This window comes from Phoxinus phoxinus (genome assembly GCF_949152265.1).
Source record: "Phoxinus phoxinus genome assembly, chromosome: 1".
Classification (NCBI taxonomy): Eukaryota; Metazoa; Chordata; class Actinopteri; order Cypriniformes; family Leuciscidae; genus Phoxinus; species Phoxinus phoxinus.
This window is the reverse complement of record NC_136876.1, coordinates 42,165,462-42,182,457: the sequence shown is the minus strand read 5'-3', so window position 1 is coordinate 42,182,457 and position 16,996 is coordinate 42,165,462. Positions and strand designations below refer to the sequence as shown.

General features: G+C 37.2%; 1 protein-coding gene and 1 long non-coding RNA gene across 2 annotated transcripts in view; one reads left to right on the top strand and one right to left on the bottom strand.

Moving 5' to 3' along the window:
• LOC306996046 overlaps positions 1-16,996 on the top strand; it is a 404,126-nt gene that overhangs the window by 118,476 nt on the left and 268,654 nt on the right. The window lies entirely within an intron of this gene.
• Positions 199-10,071, bottom strand: LOC306995408 (uncharacterized protein). Its single transcript, XM_079606995.1, has 3 exons — positions 10,000-10,071; positions 9,687-9,838; positions 199-4,541 (listed from the first exon to the last, which is right to left on the bottom strand). Exons 2-3 carry the CDS (start codon positions 9,763-9,765, stop codon positions 3,493-3,495), a joined length of 1,128 nt encoding a protein of 375 aa, XP_079463121.1. The 5' UTR covers positions 9,766-9,838; positions 10,000-10,071; the 3' UTR covers positions 199-3,492.

The following is a 16,996-nucleotide window of genomic DNA, read 5'->3' as shown; positions in this document are numbered from 1 at the left end:
GGCATAAATTAAATTAATTAATTCAGAATAAATGAATCGTCCAGTGCTCAATTAAACGGCTGTAACCATCCACTCTGTTGCCGATATTAATCCAAACCATAGTGAAAACACGGACACAAAAAACATTTGCACGGTGACAAGATCAGCATTTTAAGACCTTAAAATTCATAAGTACATAACACAAGAGACCTCTTTAAATACAAACAATACTTTATTGATTATTATAACACTTAAAACTAATATTTAACGCATACACATTCACACAAGTTGCAGAAATAGAGAAAGTTAGGAAAGAATGAGTTAAGAGAGTGAAATGATGAAATCCCAAGTTCTTAGCAAAATATGCACTTTATAAGACCGGACCTGAAAGAACCATAAATCATTAATTTAAACCTTCTATCGGTTATTCAATTTGATCAATGCACCAGTTTGGCTAGAATGGAGGTGTTACTCGCGTTTGTGCTGATCATTGAATGAAGATTCGGGAAGGTGTGGTTTGCTGCCAAGGGGTTTTCCCAGTTTCGCAGTCTAGTTGCGTCTGGAGTGACGTCCTGTCTCGGGAAGCCAGCATGTTCTGGTGTTTTGGTGGATGAATGGAAGCAGAGTCTCTGGCTGAAGTTTGAGGCGGGCAAAGACTATAGAGTCGTTGACTGAAGCTTTGACAATTATTAACTAGATTATATTATAACTAGAATATCAACGGAAAAGAAAAGAAAGAAAAGTAAATTAGATGAGAGTAGTTAGATGGCTTGCATGAAGCTGCCTTCTCTTCTAACCTCGTCTAAATGCTTTGTTCGTGTCCCGAGTTTTGAAACTGAGGTGTTTGTACAACCCTTTGGAGGAGTTCTGACCAATTAGACATTGGGCCTCATTCATGAAACATTCGTAAATATACGAGTAAATATGTGAGTGATCTGCGCGTAAAGAGACCTTCCCGAAAATTCTTCTCCTGATTCACAAATACTTCGTAAACGTCAGATGTGATAGTGAAACGTGTGTGTGTGTGTTATGAATTCCAATCTGTCGTAAATGGGACGCGCGTTCACGCTCATTCTCAATTACCATAAACCCCGCCCATTAAATCCGACTGACAACTATATATGGGCATCATATTATGACACCAAACGAAGGATTTCAACATGTCTTCTTAAAAGCGAATGAAAAATAAAAAATTCTCATTATCAGATAATATTTTATTATCAGAAGTTCATTCAAAACGCCACATAACAGGGCCGGATTAACCATTGGGCAATTGCCCAGGGGCCCAGGACATCTAAGGGGCCCTGGGCACCGTCAAATATTATGTCAAATATTATGATTAAAATGTCTCCACGATCTGCTTTTGAATAAATATCGTAGGATCGTGCATTCTATCAGTTTGCAGTTCTGGCGCCTCCGTCTCAACATAGCCTACTGTACAGCGCGACGTATATTCACATGAAATGCAGAGGAACGGGACACTGTAGTTTATAAAAATTAATTATTTGCATGTGCTTTAAAGCCTTGCCGGTTAAACATGTCATTCGCTGCTGATGCGCTGTTCTAACGAGCGCTTTTCTGAGCGCAATAACGTTACACCCGCCGACGCGCACATGCACTAAAAGCCTACAGCGCCTGTTATTTCAAGCGTACATAGTGGCGTATCAGGTCCTAAAAAAAGCAAGCTTGGCAGATATTACAGATGCAGTTACTGGAGTTTCATCTGTTAATCGAACAGTCCCAGAAGTGAAGAGAAAATGGTTCGACATGAAGCACGACTGCAAAAAACGAATTAGTTCACTTCGAAAAAATATAGCCGAGCCGTATTGAGCAATTAATTATGTGATTAAAGTGTTCCGTTTGCAGATGCTATTACTGGCTCTTATAATAAAAGTAAAAAGAAAAAACATATGTAATTAATATAATAGCTATTTTTTCAAAATGCTGTGTAAATATGTCCCCGATTAAGGTGAATTAAAATGCAGCCTTATTAATGAGCAAAACGTTCGGAAGTTAAACGCACTATTTACACGTGGTTGGGAGCAGGTGTAGATTTCTTTCGTACCAACTAACATTTGGAAAATACGAACATTTTAATGAATCCGAAAATTTACGCCAGAACCACTTTACACACGATTTACACAATAATTCGTTCTGCTCGTGTTTCATGAATGAGACCCATTGTCTTTAGTTCAGGATCTGACAATTTCTCCTCCCCTCACATACATTTCATGTTATCTAATTAGTCACTTGGTCTCTTAAGTTAACTTTCCCGCTTTAGCAGCGTACAATTTAGACATGATTTCTACTGTATGTTAAGAGTACAAAACATTTTACACACATTTGATTCATACAATAATTCAAGAAATGAGAAATCATTCACGCTGATATCAGACACTCCATGCTTCCATGAACTATTAAATAGTTATTAAAAAGGACAAACAATGAGTGATTAAAACATGATAGTCAAATGTGTGGGTTACAGACATTATGTAATGAAATGAAAATTATCTGATGCATTTTGATATAGGTAAAGGCAGTCTCTGTGGATTTTAGAAAGGGTCCTGCGTTCCAGAGGTCACTCAAGAAGAAAAAAAGGGTCTGTTTTAAATCTCTTGGGGATCAAAAAAATAAATAATTGGCGGTAACTTGTGGTGTTCCTTGTGAGACTCAAGGTGTGCCATCTCCAAACCAATCCGTCTTTTTAAAACTGCCTAACGTTGACATCCTAAGTGTTCGTTTTCTACCATATCCTCTACCGTTGGGACCATAACTTACAAGCGTTCGTTGTCTTATATGTAGAAGAGTCAGTTAGTTTCCAGATTGAATGGCGTCCCAAATGACAGGTCACTTATTATGGTCCTGGATGTTGACTCGGCATTTGGCTCTTTTCACAGTTTTGAATGAGTAATATATGTCTGATTCGCTCTCAGTTCCTACACTAATGTATAAATGAAGGTATATGTTAAAAAAAAACAATAATGTCATACTTTGTAGTAGTGGTATCGTGTAGGCATGTCGCCCAGCATAAAAAAGTAAAAGTACAGGGGTTTGTTTTCGCTAGTAATGTACTCGAGTTAAAGTAAAAGTACCCACATTAAAATCTACTCTTAAAAGTACAATTTGTCCAAAAAATTACTCAATGTAATGTCAAGTCACCTTCATCTATTGAGCGCTTTTAACAATATAGGTGTTTTCAAAGCAGCTTTACAGTGATAATAGGAAATGAAAGTAAGTGTTTTGGCTTTACAGCAGCTCTAGAATAAAGTTATTGTCCAGCTAAAGTTAGTTTTGATTGATTCACTTCAGTTGCAAAGATCATTAGCTATTAACTTAAGGGCCGCTAACACGGCACCGTTATTACAGAAAACCCCTAATGAACTCAAGCCGCTCATTGGCTCAAAACAGTGCCTGGAGAACGCAAACCATGAAATAGGTTCCAAGGTGCAAACGTTGAAAAAAAAGTAAATGTACTTTGTTACTACCCAGCTCTGTGGATGCATTGGTGTGGTATCAAGGACTCGGCTGTATTAAAGCTTTTCCCACACAAGTTTTCACATTACCGTGTACTATTTTCTGGTGCCTTTTTAAAGAGTCAACCCTTAGAAACTTCCTTCCACAAACAGGACAGGAGTATGGCTTCTCATTTGTATGAACTTTCTGGTGGTTCTTCAGTAATGATGGCAAAGCAAATGTCTTACTGCAGAGATCACATTTAAACTGCTTTACGGCGGAGTGAGATCGGTGCAGATGAACGGTGAGGCCACAGTTCCACTTAAATCTCATCTCACACAGATGACATGCGTAAGGCATCGCTTCAGTGTGAATTCTCATGTGACAATTAAATCCTTGTTTACTGGTGAAACTCTTTCCACACTGGGAGCAGCTGAAAGGCTTTATTCCAGCGTGAACTCTCATGTGAGTTTGAAGGGTTTCTCTACGTGTGAAAGTCTTTCCACACTGAGAGCAGGAGAAAGGCTTTTCTTCAGTGTGAGTTACCAAGTGATCAGTAAGATTTCCTTTATATGTAAAACTCTTTCCACACAGAGAGCAGGTGAAAGGCTTTATTCCAGCATGAATTAGCATGTGATTCTTAAGGCTTGCTTTACGTGTGAAAGAGTTTCCACACTGAGAGCAGGAGAAAGGCTTTTCTTCAGTGTGAATTATCAAATGATCATTAAGGTGTCCTCTATGTGTAAAACTCTTTCCACAGTGATGGCAGACGAAAGGCCTTTTTCCAGTATGAATTAACAAGTGACTCTTAAGGCTTCCTTTATATTTAAAATTGTTTCCACAGTGAGAGCAGGTGAAAGGCTTTTTTCCAGTGTGAATTATCATGTGCGTCCTAAGGCTTCTTTTATGTTTGAAAGTGTTTCCACACTGAGCGCAGGTGAAAGGCTTTTTGACTTCTGTTATTTGAATGCTGCTTTGTGAGCCATCGTTTTCAGTTTTGAAGCAACTCAATGATTTTTCTCCAGCGTTGACATCATGTGCTTTCTGATGCTGATGTTTCTCCTCCACTTCATTCAGATCTGGTCTTTCCTCTTTCACTTTCACCAGGCCTAAAAAAAAACAAAAAAAAAAAAACATTAAAATTATGAAAATCAAATTGGACAATTGTAAAATAAAATGAAATTATGATAAATTTACACGACAACAATGTACTAAAACATTAAAAGGTTTTCCTTTGGGTTTTTACAATGTACAGACGACAAAAATCCACTAAATATGCTGTATTATTCATGTCAGGCCAGTAGTTGGAGATGTCACTTTGTAAAGAAACAGATAGACTGAACATTTAATACAAATGATGTCACAAACTCACAATTTACACAAATTAGTATTTTTGTAGTTTGAAAACATAGAAAATTACAACCCCTTTTTAAAAGTTTGCATTTTCAGGCTCTTAAAACGTTGTCGTGTAAATCAGTGGTTCTCAAACTGGGGTAGAATAGAGAAATATGCAATGATGGTAAAAAAAATATTAAATTAAAACCGGCAGTAGATGGCGGAAAGTTACTGTCTTTATGAGTGAGTCATCAAGTCATTCATTCATTCAGTAACGAAGCAAGTGAATTCATAAGTGGCTGTAATTATGAATGAATCATTGACTCTTACGATTTGTTCAAAGCCGCAGATTCGTTCACAAACACTGCTGTGGCTTTCGTTGGAGCTATTATTTTGTTGCAAAAAATACTGACAATACTGTGTTTAAAATGACTTAATATTAATACCTTTACGTTTGTTGAACTGTTGTATAAAATGTCACATTTGCAATCGTGTGGATATTTGTATAATATGTGATCAACATTAAACACAGGAACTCACACAGGGTTCATTCTGGAAAAAAAAGTGGTATCGGTGCATCGCTGCATTCATTTTGTAATCGATTAATCTAGCACTTAATCGATCGATTAATCGAGTAATCGGATAATTAAAAAAAAAAAAAAATGTAAACAACCAAACCAAATAATGCATAAAATAAGGTATTTATTCCAACTCCAACATGTGGCTCCAAAACTAAGCCTATTTATTGCCATTTTTACCCATTTAGTGTTTATAAGTGCCAGTGCCAACAATTATATAACAATACAGTTAAGTCAACTTACTGTAAATTGTGTGTGTGTGTGTGTGTGTGTGTGTGTGCGTGCGTGCGCGAGGAAGAGTGACGCCCCAGTCAGACCAGTTGCTTCATTGCAGTTTGGTACGGCAGAAATACATACATTCATTTTCAATAGAACTCTGCAGTTGGCTTGCATCACGGTGCATTTTAGGTGAAGCATCCGTTCGAAAAATCAAACGGATGCTTCAAATTGCATGCGTTGGAGACAGCTACACATAGTGTAGCTTTGAAAAGGGGAATGTTTTATTGCAAATATGCATTTTGTTAAATAGAAAAAGAACAGCATTTTGTTTTTCACTTAGGCTAGTTGAAGTATAGCCTATTATTAGCACGTTTTGTAGTATTATATTTTTTTTGTTTAATTGAAAATGTTCTATGCTCAATTATTTGGTAGCCGATTATAATGTCTTCCCCAAAAGTACGAGTGGATTTGAAGAAGCAGGCTGGGGAGTTTCATTTTTTGTTGTTGTCTAACTATTTGGCAGACGTGAGTCACGTGACATACAAACAAGGTCTCGCAAAGACCGCAATACAATATTTGTTCCTCCATCATGTCCCGGTGTATAACTACAGTGAATGCATGCTGAAATTATTGTTACGTGGCTACATAAAAGTTTGAGCATATGTGATGCATTGCCGCAATTGGTCTGACTGGCAAATATCTAAATACAAGATGTGAAATTTAACATCACTCCTTTAGCAGTATTTACTACATTTTGTATTTTAGAGGTAAGTTAGGGTTAGCCTATATCTATTTTTAAAGAATAAAAATATATAATACATTTTAATTTGGGGGTACAATATATAAGTAGTAATATAGTTTTCAGGGTTCCTACACATTTTCCATTTCAAAATTCCATACTTTTCCAGACTCAAATTTCAAATCTTCTCTATAGATTTTCAGACCATATTAAAAGTGACCCTATTACGGTTTTTCAAATATTCCCTTTCATGCAATGTGTAATGCAGCTCTCTGCAAAGGTATGAAAATGAAAGAGCACGCAATAAATTAAGTTATTGTTTCTAAAAAAGAAAGAATCGACTTTGAAGAACCACTTAAAACGAGTCATCAGGAATTTGAATCCCACTTCCGTAACAGCTACACGTCACTGGGGAACCAACCCGGTCACACTAAATGCGTCCCTAGCACCTACTGTGTTTTTACCATGCAATTTATACGCGAGAATTAGTTTTTACGTGCATAGGATACGCATGGGTAGGTTAGGGTAGGTTTAGTAGTGGTGTGGGCTTCCGATAAGCACTGTAAGTGGTAGACCGATCACAGCAGAGTAGGCTCGTGACAAGGAGGGATTTAAAGAGACTGAGGGCCCTATTTTAACGATCTGAAACGCAAGTGTCAAACGCAAAACGCAAGTAACTTTGTGGGCGGATCCCGGCGCTGTTGCTATTTTCCCGGCGGGATAAACGACTCTTGCGCCTGGTGCAAATCTAAAATGTGTTGGTCTGAAGTCGCTTCATTACTCATAGGTGTGGTTTGGGCGTAACGTGAAATAAACCAATCAGAGCGTCCTCTCACATTCCCTTTAAGAGCCGGCGCGCTTGTTCCACGGCGGATTGCTATTATAACGGCGGATTGCTATTATAACGGCGGATTGCTATTATAACGGCGGATTGCTATTATAACGGCGGATTGCTATTATAACGGCGGATTGCTATTATAACGGCGGATTGCTATTATAACGGCGGATCGCTATTATAACATAACGGCGGATTGCTATTATAACGGCGGATTGCTATTATAACATAACGGCGGATTGCTATTATAACATAACGGCGGATTGCTATTATAACATAACGGCGGATTGCTATTATAACATAACGGCGGATTGCTATTATAACGGCGGATTGCTATTATAACATAACGGCGGATTGCTATTATAACATAACGGCGGATTGCTATTATAACGGCGGATTGCTATTATAACGGCGGATTGCTATTATAACATAACGGCGGATTGCTATTATAACATAACGGCGGATTGCTATTATAACATAACGGCGGATTGCTATTATAACATAACGGCGGATTGCTATTATAACATAACGGCGGATTGCTATTATAACGGCGGATTGCTATTATAACGGCGGATTGCTATTATAACGGCGGATTGCTATTATAACGGCGGATTGCTATTATAACGGCGGATTGCTATTATAACGGCGGATTGCTATTATAACGGCGGATTGCTATTATAACGGCGGATTGCTATTATAACATAACGGCGGATTGCTATTATAACGGCGGATCGCTATTATAACGGCGGATCGCTATTATAACGGCGGATTGCTATTATAACAGCGGATTGCTATTATAACGGCGGATCGCTATTATAACGGCGGATCGCTATTATAACGGCGGATTGCTATTATAACAGCGGATTGCTATTATAACGGCGGATCGCTATTATAACGGCGGATCGCTATTATAACGGCGGATTTGCCAGCGCACGCCAGGAGCGGTTCACAGCCGAGGAGACCGACGTTCTCGACAGGACCGTAAAACACAGAGAAGTGACATTGGGGATGATGGGAGAAACCACACAAATTAGTTTCGGTTAAACAGGCGTATAATTTGGGTAAATGTGTAGCCTAATCTAGATTTTTCTTTTTTATCTAGATAGATCTTTTTCACATCTTCACGGACACAACAATGATTTCCCTCGTGTGTTAGTATTTTTCCTTGTAATAATGTATGATTTGCACAAATTAAAACTGCTGCGTCTGTTTATATTAGAGAATCAAAGTGGATGCGCGTTAACACACTACATTATGGCCAAGCACGCGCCCTTAAAATACCATATCACTAACACGCAACGCGCCACTGTCTTTAGACTGTTTTTTTCCTGGTCAGTGGCGCAAGTGCTTTCTAAAACTGGAAAATAGCACCAGGGAACTTTTGCGCCGGAACACGCCTCCTCTTTGCGCTGAACCGCCCCCGCGAGCGCAAGTTACTTCCCTAATTTACAGACGTGTGTCTGTGGAGGGAAAAGTCCGCTGTGCGCGGGTGCAAAATAGGAATGATACATACGTCGGTGTTCAAAGTCAATTGCGCTGGGTGCAAGATAGGGCCCTGAATCATCGAACCTGTGTGAGAATCATGAAAAATGTGGTGATGTGCAATGTATATTAAGACAAAATGAAAGTGTTTTTTGTAGGAGACCTCCAAAGCAAAATTAGGATATTCACCCCGCAAAAATGATTTTAAGCCAGTTATTGATATATTCTGCTGGAGTGTCAGTAGACATAGGTTATATATAAAACTATAAATTGTAATGTGCAAGCATGCAAAACAATTCACGTGCACATGTGAATAGTTTCTCGAGGGCACAAAAAAGTTTATCATATACACTACTGTGCAAAAGTCTTAGGCATGTCAGTGTTTTCACCCCAAAAAGTGTATTTAAGCCGGTATCACCTGTGTCCCATCATCACAGTTTCAGAGCATCCCTCCACCACCCCATCAGCTCACTCTTGGCTGGTTTTCTATCCCAGTCAAAGGGGGGATAAATTACTATATCTGATTTCATATATGTGTGTGAAGTGAACTCGTGAATGCACAGCATTTTTTTATTATTATTTTAAATTCATTAGATTTTCTATAATAGAAAACTAAACAGGGGCAATAGTCTGGAAATGCAAATATTTTTCCATACTCTGCTTTCTTTTTTCCATACTTTTCCAGACCTGGAAATTACTCAAATCAAATTCCATACTTTTCCAAACCCCGTAGGAACCCTGAGTTTTTATTAATCCACTTTTATTCGTTACATTAGGGCTTTTATATAGGTGAAAACCCACAGGAAGACTTGTAAACCTTGTCCCACACAAATGTTAGAGATTATGCTAATGTAAAACAAAGTGAATCTGTATGATGAGTGGCACACGCTCCGAGTTCAACACAGTTTTGAGATTCCAAAAAAGAAACGAGCGAATAGGCTATGTATTTTTTTTTTTTTTTTTTATTAGTTTAAATTAGTATCCGCGGGCACACTGAGTGTCTAAAGCTTTGTTATCTTAATGTAATACAACAGTAATTAAAGATGAATAAAGAATAGACACCAACCTCCTTGTTCCTCGTGTTTTATTCTCCAGGGTTCTGGTTCACTCATGTCCTCCTCACTCTCCTCTTTAACAAACACCATCTTCACAGCAGCAGATCTCAGTTCAGTTGATACTCCTCCAGATATTCCTGCTTGCTTCAAAACGTAGTTACTTCTACGAGGATGGGAATATTACAAGCATTAATTGACCTGATTCAAACATGTTTATCTTTCTATAGAATAAAAGCACATACAAAACAGCAGAGAACATGCAGCAAACTAATCTTCTTCCTCTGAGGTTTAATGGTGGTTGGTAAACAAACGTTTGTGTCTTACCGCCACCCACTGGACTGGAGCGTGAAGCGTGGAGAGGAGGGGGAAAATCTCTTATACTGTCTATGGGGGAAATAAAAGGGTAACATGTAAAAAAACAGACCTAGACTAGCAGAACAGCTGGACAAACTAAACATATGGGTAATGAAAATTACTTACTGAACAGAACAAAAAACTAATAATAACCAAAACAGAGTACTTTTTCACCATGCTGACACATACGCACACACACACACACACACACACACACACACACACACACACACACGCACGCACACACACACACACGCACGCACGCACACACACACACACACACACACACACACACACACACACACACACACACACACACACACACACACACACACACACACACACACACACACACACACACACACACACACACACACACACACACACACACACACACACACACCTCATCATGCAGGTGTGAATAACAGCGGTTCTCTACCTGTTGTCATGAAGGCAACAGAACACTGTTTCATTTAATTAAGGTCATGTTTAAAAACCCTTATCAAGCGCCCCCCTTTTTTAATAGACATGAAAATGCACATTCCGAACTTAAATGGTTGTAATTCAAGAATGCTTTGGAATATAGATGTAAGGTTGGTCTTGTTTTTTAAGAAGACATTTGGCAGATTTTTGTAGAAGTGAAATAAATTAAGAAAGTTAAATAGAAAAAAAGTTATAGAAGTTTGAGTTTATGAAAATGTACAACTTTAAAAATTTAATTATTTATATTTTATATAAAATATATATTTTCAAAACCTGGTGGACTCTAAAACTGCAAAAAAATCAATGGCAAACATCTGGACAAGTTGTGCTTCAAATTTTAGGTTGATATCTCAAAAAATAAGCTTTCAGTGAGATTTAGTTTGGGTGCAGTACCACACTTCTCCACTAGCTGACATTACTGCCCATATAAGGGCGCCTCCATTTCCATATGTTGTTTGAGTGATCTGAACCATTATTTTTTACAATTTTCATACAATTTATGAAGTAGACATCCTATTCAGAAGTAGTATTGGAAGTTTGGAAGATTTTAAAAAGAATTCAACCTCTAAGAAACATAAAAAGATTTATGTGCATTATAGCTTGCTGCCACATCACAAATTGTGAATCTATTATTTTTTTCTTTACATTTAAAACATTTTCAGACCTTTTTTTCTAAAACAATTGAATGGATGCTATCTTTTGAACTTTTGAAAACAAACTGAGGTTTCTACCATTCTTTCATGATTTTTCATGTTCATCACTATTTCAAAATAAAGGTCAGAACACGCCTTAGGAATATGAACATATTCTTGTTGCATTCCTCTGTAATGTATTTTAAAAATCAGTCACCAAAAATGAAAACTAGAGATTGTAAGCTTTCAAATGATATATAGTTTGTCAGGATTGGTTTAGGTTTAGTATAGGATATTACTGTTTTTAAATATATAATGGCCGTGGGTGCCAATATGTCTATTAAAAAAGAAGACAATATAAGATGCTGAACACTGTCTTCAGCCAGAGGAAGATGTGAATCAAATACATAGCACATAGTATACTTGTTAAAGATAACAATTACATAAAATGTATAAAATAAATAATTTATTTAAAATAGATCCACTTTGTCTGTCTTCTCTCACCACACGTTGACCTTTTTTGAACATTTTTGAACATGAGGTGACAATGACAATTACAGTTTGGTGTCAATATCCCAAAGCAACTCAGATTTTTGGCAAAACCGTGTCATAACGCACACCAAGTTTGGTCAGAATTCGCTACACCTTTGCGGAGATATAGCCTTGTGTCCATTATTGCACACTCTTTGTCGAATTCGTTTACGTGCCATACACTCAAGAGTGGGAAGAAACGGAATAATAATAAGAACGCCAATGGGCACATTAGGTGACTACACACCTCCGGTGCTTGGCACCTAAAGGCTGATTTATACTTCTGCGTCGGGTGAACGCCGTAGTGTACGTCGTAGGCTACGCACGTAGGCGACGCCGTCGTGAGCATTTATACTTCTGCGTTTATGTCTGCGTTGCTCTGCAGTTACATCGCCGAAACGCTAGTTGGTGGGCGCGGGTTTTAATGTTCCACTGTGTATAGATTCCTCTGTTTTGATTTGGCTACTACAAGCAATGGCGACTGAAAGAGAGCGGATCATGTTGGAGCTGGAGCTTATCGAGTTGGAAAAACAGTCAATTTTAGTGAAATTTCTGAATTTACAGAACTTCTGAATTTAAAAATGGCGGGCGGTGCAGAAGAACACGCCGGAAACGCGTAGGAGGAAACGCAATGCTACCAAGCCAACAGGTGCGCGTCAGGGTTCGGCGAAGGGTACAGTGTATGGTACACATCTATGCGTATGCTACGCCGTACCTACTGCGCGCACCCGACGCAGAAGTATAAATTGGCCTTAAATATCAGTGTGAAAAATGTTTTTTTTTTTTATGTTTTACGATTTTCAATCAACTTTTATTTGAACTCGGTGCGAAAGCCCCTATTAACCTGTCCTTTACATCTAAAACTCTTTCCACAGTAGCTATGTTTCCATCCAAAGTTGCGAATTTAACTTGTGTGCAAATTTGGAATATCGCATAAAACATTTGCGAATAAAGCACTGTTTCCATCCAGCGAGTCAAAGAGAACAAAATCATCACTTCCAGATAAACTGGCGCTAAATATCACTAAGAAAAATGGAAGTTGCTGCAGTAGAAGCCACTGTGTTTAATCATTTTCGTATTACTTGTACCTCAGAGGCCGCAGATGAAATCATCTCTGTCATCTTGCATTCAGATGCCTGGTGTTTGTGAGCGCAATCGTGTGAGGCGCTTCTGGGAGGGAATTATACAGAACCACTTTAAAAGCAGACTCTGCTCAGGCATAACAGAATAACCTAAACAGCATTTCAGATACTGTGCTACGAGTCCAGTTATGCCGTCCCATCACACAGTCTTTTATCATGCGTATCAAGGAATTGTTTGGGTAAAAGTGTTTCCATTGTAGTTTATGCGTTTGGTTTCGTATCGCATACTTTTTTTTTTGTCTGACTCACACGTTTTTCTATTTTATTTCTACGCATCTTAGCATTTCCATCCACAAATAGGTGGATGGAAACATAGCTAGTGAGAGCAGGTGAAAGGCTTTATTACAGTATGGATTAACATGTGCTTCTTCAGGCTTCCTTTACGTCTGAAAGTCTTTCCACACTGAGAGCAGGTGAAAGGCTTTTCTTCCGTGTGAATTAACATGTGATCATTAAGTTGTCTCTTTTGTGTAAAACCCTTTCCACACTGAGAGCAGGTGAAAGGTTTTATTCCAGCATGAATTAACATGTGATTCTCAAGGTTTCTTTTACGAGTGAAAGAGTTTCCACACTGAGAGCAGATAAAAGGCTTTTCTTCAGTGTGAGTTATCAAATGATCATTAAGGCTTCCTTTATGTGTAAAACACTTTCCACACTGGGAGCAGACGAAAGGCTTTATTCCAGTATGAATGATCATGTGCTTCTTAAGGTTTCCTTTACGTGTGAAAGAGTTTCCACAGTGAGGGCAGACGAAAGGCCTTTTCCCAGTATGAATTAACATGTGATTCTCAAGGTATGCTTTGCGTCTAAAAGTGTTTCCACACTGAGAGCAAGTGAAGGGCTTTTCTGAAGTGTGAATTAACAAATGATCGTTAAGGTGTCCTTTCTGTGTAAAACTCTTTCCACACTGAGAACAGGTATAAGGCTTTTCTCCAGTATGAATTAACATGTGAGTCTTCAGGCTTCCGTTACATGAGAAAGTGTTTCCACACTGAGAACAGGTGAAAGGCCTTTCGACTTCTGTTATTTGAATGTTTCTTTGTAAACAACTGTTTTCAGTTTTGGAGCAACTCAATGATTTTTCTCCAGCGGTGACATCATGTGCTTTCTGATGATGATGTTTCTCCTCCACTTCATTCAGATCTGGTATTTCCTCTTTCACCTTCACCAGGCCTAAAATAAAAACATTAAAATGAGGAAAATCAATTGGGACAGTTTGAAAATAAAATTAAAATTAGGGTATGTTCACATGACAACACTGTACTAAAAATGGAAAGGTTTTTCCTTATTTATTTATTTATATTTTACATTTCGCATACAGATGACAATGTCGTCAAAACAATCCATGTTTACCGTACACGGATCAGCGAAAACGACTAAAAACTCTGTATTATTCAAGCCAGACCAGTAGTTGGCGATGTCACTTTGTAAAGACACACTACACACACTATAGACTGAACACGTAATACACATGTGCGTGACATCATTTTGACAATGTTGAGTGTACTTTTTAAAAATGCAAAGAGAAGACTTTAAATTTTTTGAACATCCTCACTAATCGTGATTAATCGCATCCAAAATAAAAGTTTGTGTTTACATAATATATGTGTGTGAACTGTGTATAATTATTTTGTATATATAAATACACACATATGCATGTATATATTTAAGAAAAATTTGTTATTTATATATGAAATATTTCTATTTATATATAATATAAATTATATAAAAATATATATGCAGTATATAAATGCAAATATTTCTTACATTCTTACATATGTACATATACATGCATGTGTGTGTATTTATACAAAATAATTATACACAGTTCACACACATATATTATGTAAACACAAACTTTTATTTTGGATGCGATTAATCGGGATTAATCGTTTCACAGCTATAATTGTCACGTAAATGTAACCTTTGATGTATTTCTCTAATCTCCATTATTGCACGTCTCTTATGATTTTATAACTACAGCCACTGAATCTGATGAGCTGTCTACTCTAGTACAGGCTTCAGCACTTAATATTTTTAATACCATTTTCAAGAACTTTCCAAAAAAAAAAAAAGTATGACTACACATCACTTCAATCACGCTACACGATTACATGAGCTATAATGGATTGCAATTTGCGTTCATGCATGTCTTCTTTTTTTTTTTGTAATTTAGTTAGTGCCAGGGTAAAATAATGCAAAGTACTAAAGAATAAAAACAGTTTTAAAGAAGAAAATGTATAAAAACATTGCTATTTTACAATATTACGATTGCACTGAAAAATAAAATTGTATAGGCTTATAATAATAATAGGGTACAGTAAAATGAACCCCTTAATGATCCATGATGTGCACACTGTTTAAAGCTTTGTTAAAATAATGTAGAGATTATTATTATTTTTTTTTAAATAAAGCTTTGTTTAATGAAGATGAATGAAGAATAGACACCAACCTCCTTGTTCCTCGTGTTTTATTCTCCAGGGTTCTGGTTCACTCATGTCCTCCTCACTCTCCTCTTTAACAAACACCATCTTCACAGCAGCAGATCTCAGTTCAGTTGATACTCCTTCCAGATATTCCTGCTTGCTTCAAAACTTAGTAACGTCTATGAGGATGGGAATATTACAGGCCTGATTCAAAAATGGTATATTTATATATAACTGTTTTTATTCAGCCAGTACTTCAACAAAACAAGAGATCATGCTGAAAACTAATCTTCTTCCTCTGAGGTTTAATGGTGGTTGACAAACAAACGCATGTCTTACCGCCACCCACTGGACTGGAGGGGAAAAATATGGGCAAGAAATTACAGTACTTGGCGTGTGTAGTTTTTTAAAGACAAAGACTGCACAAGAAAAGAGATGAAAAGGACTTTAAATTCGGACGAAAAAATTAAAAGGGCTTAAAATTATATACTCGCATGGGATTCAAGTTAGCCTATATTATAGCCTACACGAGAGAGCATTAGCAGACAAAAATGAGAATTTAAGCCAGTCAAATACTGTAAAAATCACTGAACATTCCCCTAATGGTTAAATGTGTTTACTTTTTCATTATCATAAACTAAGTTTTGCAGAGTGACTGACTTTACAGCATTTAAGTACAGAACATTTAGGTCAATGATAACGCAATATAATGATCAGATAGCAATTAAAAATCCAACTGTTGATACGTGGGGAAACATCCTTATCTGCTTATTTTTCATCCCTCTTAGAAGAAAATAAACAAAACCCTAGGTATTTATTTGAAACAGTGGCTAAATTAATGAAAAACCAAGCTTCAAGCCCAGACGTTTCAAAGCAGCACAGCAGTAATGACTTTATGAACTTCTTTACTTATAATTTTCTCCCTAAATATCAATCTTGTAACTAACCGTTTACTACAGTATCGCATCAGGCAGTGCAGTGTAGTCTCACTGAGGAAAAATTCGATTCATTCATTACTATCGGAGAGGAAGAATTTTCTAAACCCGTTAATTCATCTAAATCGACAACATGTATGTTAGACCCAATACCGTACCCTATACTAAGCTATTGAAAAAGAGATGCTTCCAGAGGTCATATATCCTCTTCTTAATATCATTAATTCATCTTTGTCATTAGGATACGTACCAAAAACTTTAAAGCTGGCTATTATTAAGTCGCTTTTTAAAAAAACAACTTGATCCTACAGAATGAGTCAATTACATGCCAATCTCGAATCTACCTTTTCTGTCCAAGATACTAGAAAAGGGAGTACCCTCACAACTATGTTCCTTTTTTTAGAAAGAAATGGTATCTGCAAGGATTTCCAGTCAAGATTTAGACTGTACCATAGTACTGAGACAGCTCTCATTAGAACCACAAATGATTTGCTCTTATCATGGTTGTATCTCTCTATTAGTGTTACTTTATCTTAGTGCTGGATTTGATATATTGACCACAACAATTATGTTGGCATTAGTGGAATTGAATTAGCATGGTTTAATACCTTTAGTATCATACTTACCGTACTTTTATTTCACAAAATCCAAGACAAAGAACAGACATTTAAAGGCAAGTTATTCAACTACACAATAGCACACAGTACAACAGACTGAATAGGTGTCCGTCCGGTATGTTAACAACACAATAACAGTTATTCAGAAACACAATAGCATAAAGAACATGTAAAGCCCTCTCGCAGCTGTAGACGGTAATG

Excerpts from the sequence above, each read along its gene's own strand:
- LOC306995408 (XM_079606995.1), bottom strand. The coding sequence starts at position 9,765 with ATGGTGTTTGTTAAAGAGGAGAGTGAGGAGGACATGAGTGAACCAGAA. Across the intron at positions 4,542-9,686 it reads AAAACACGAGGAACAAGGAG|GCCTGGTGAAAGTGAAAGAG; the intron begins GTTGGTGTCTAT and ends GTTTTTTTTTAG.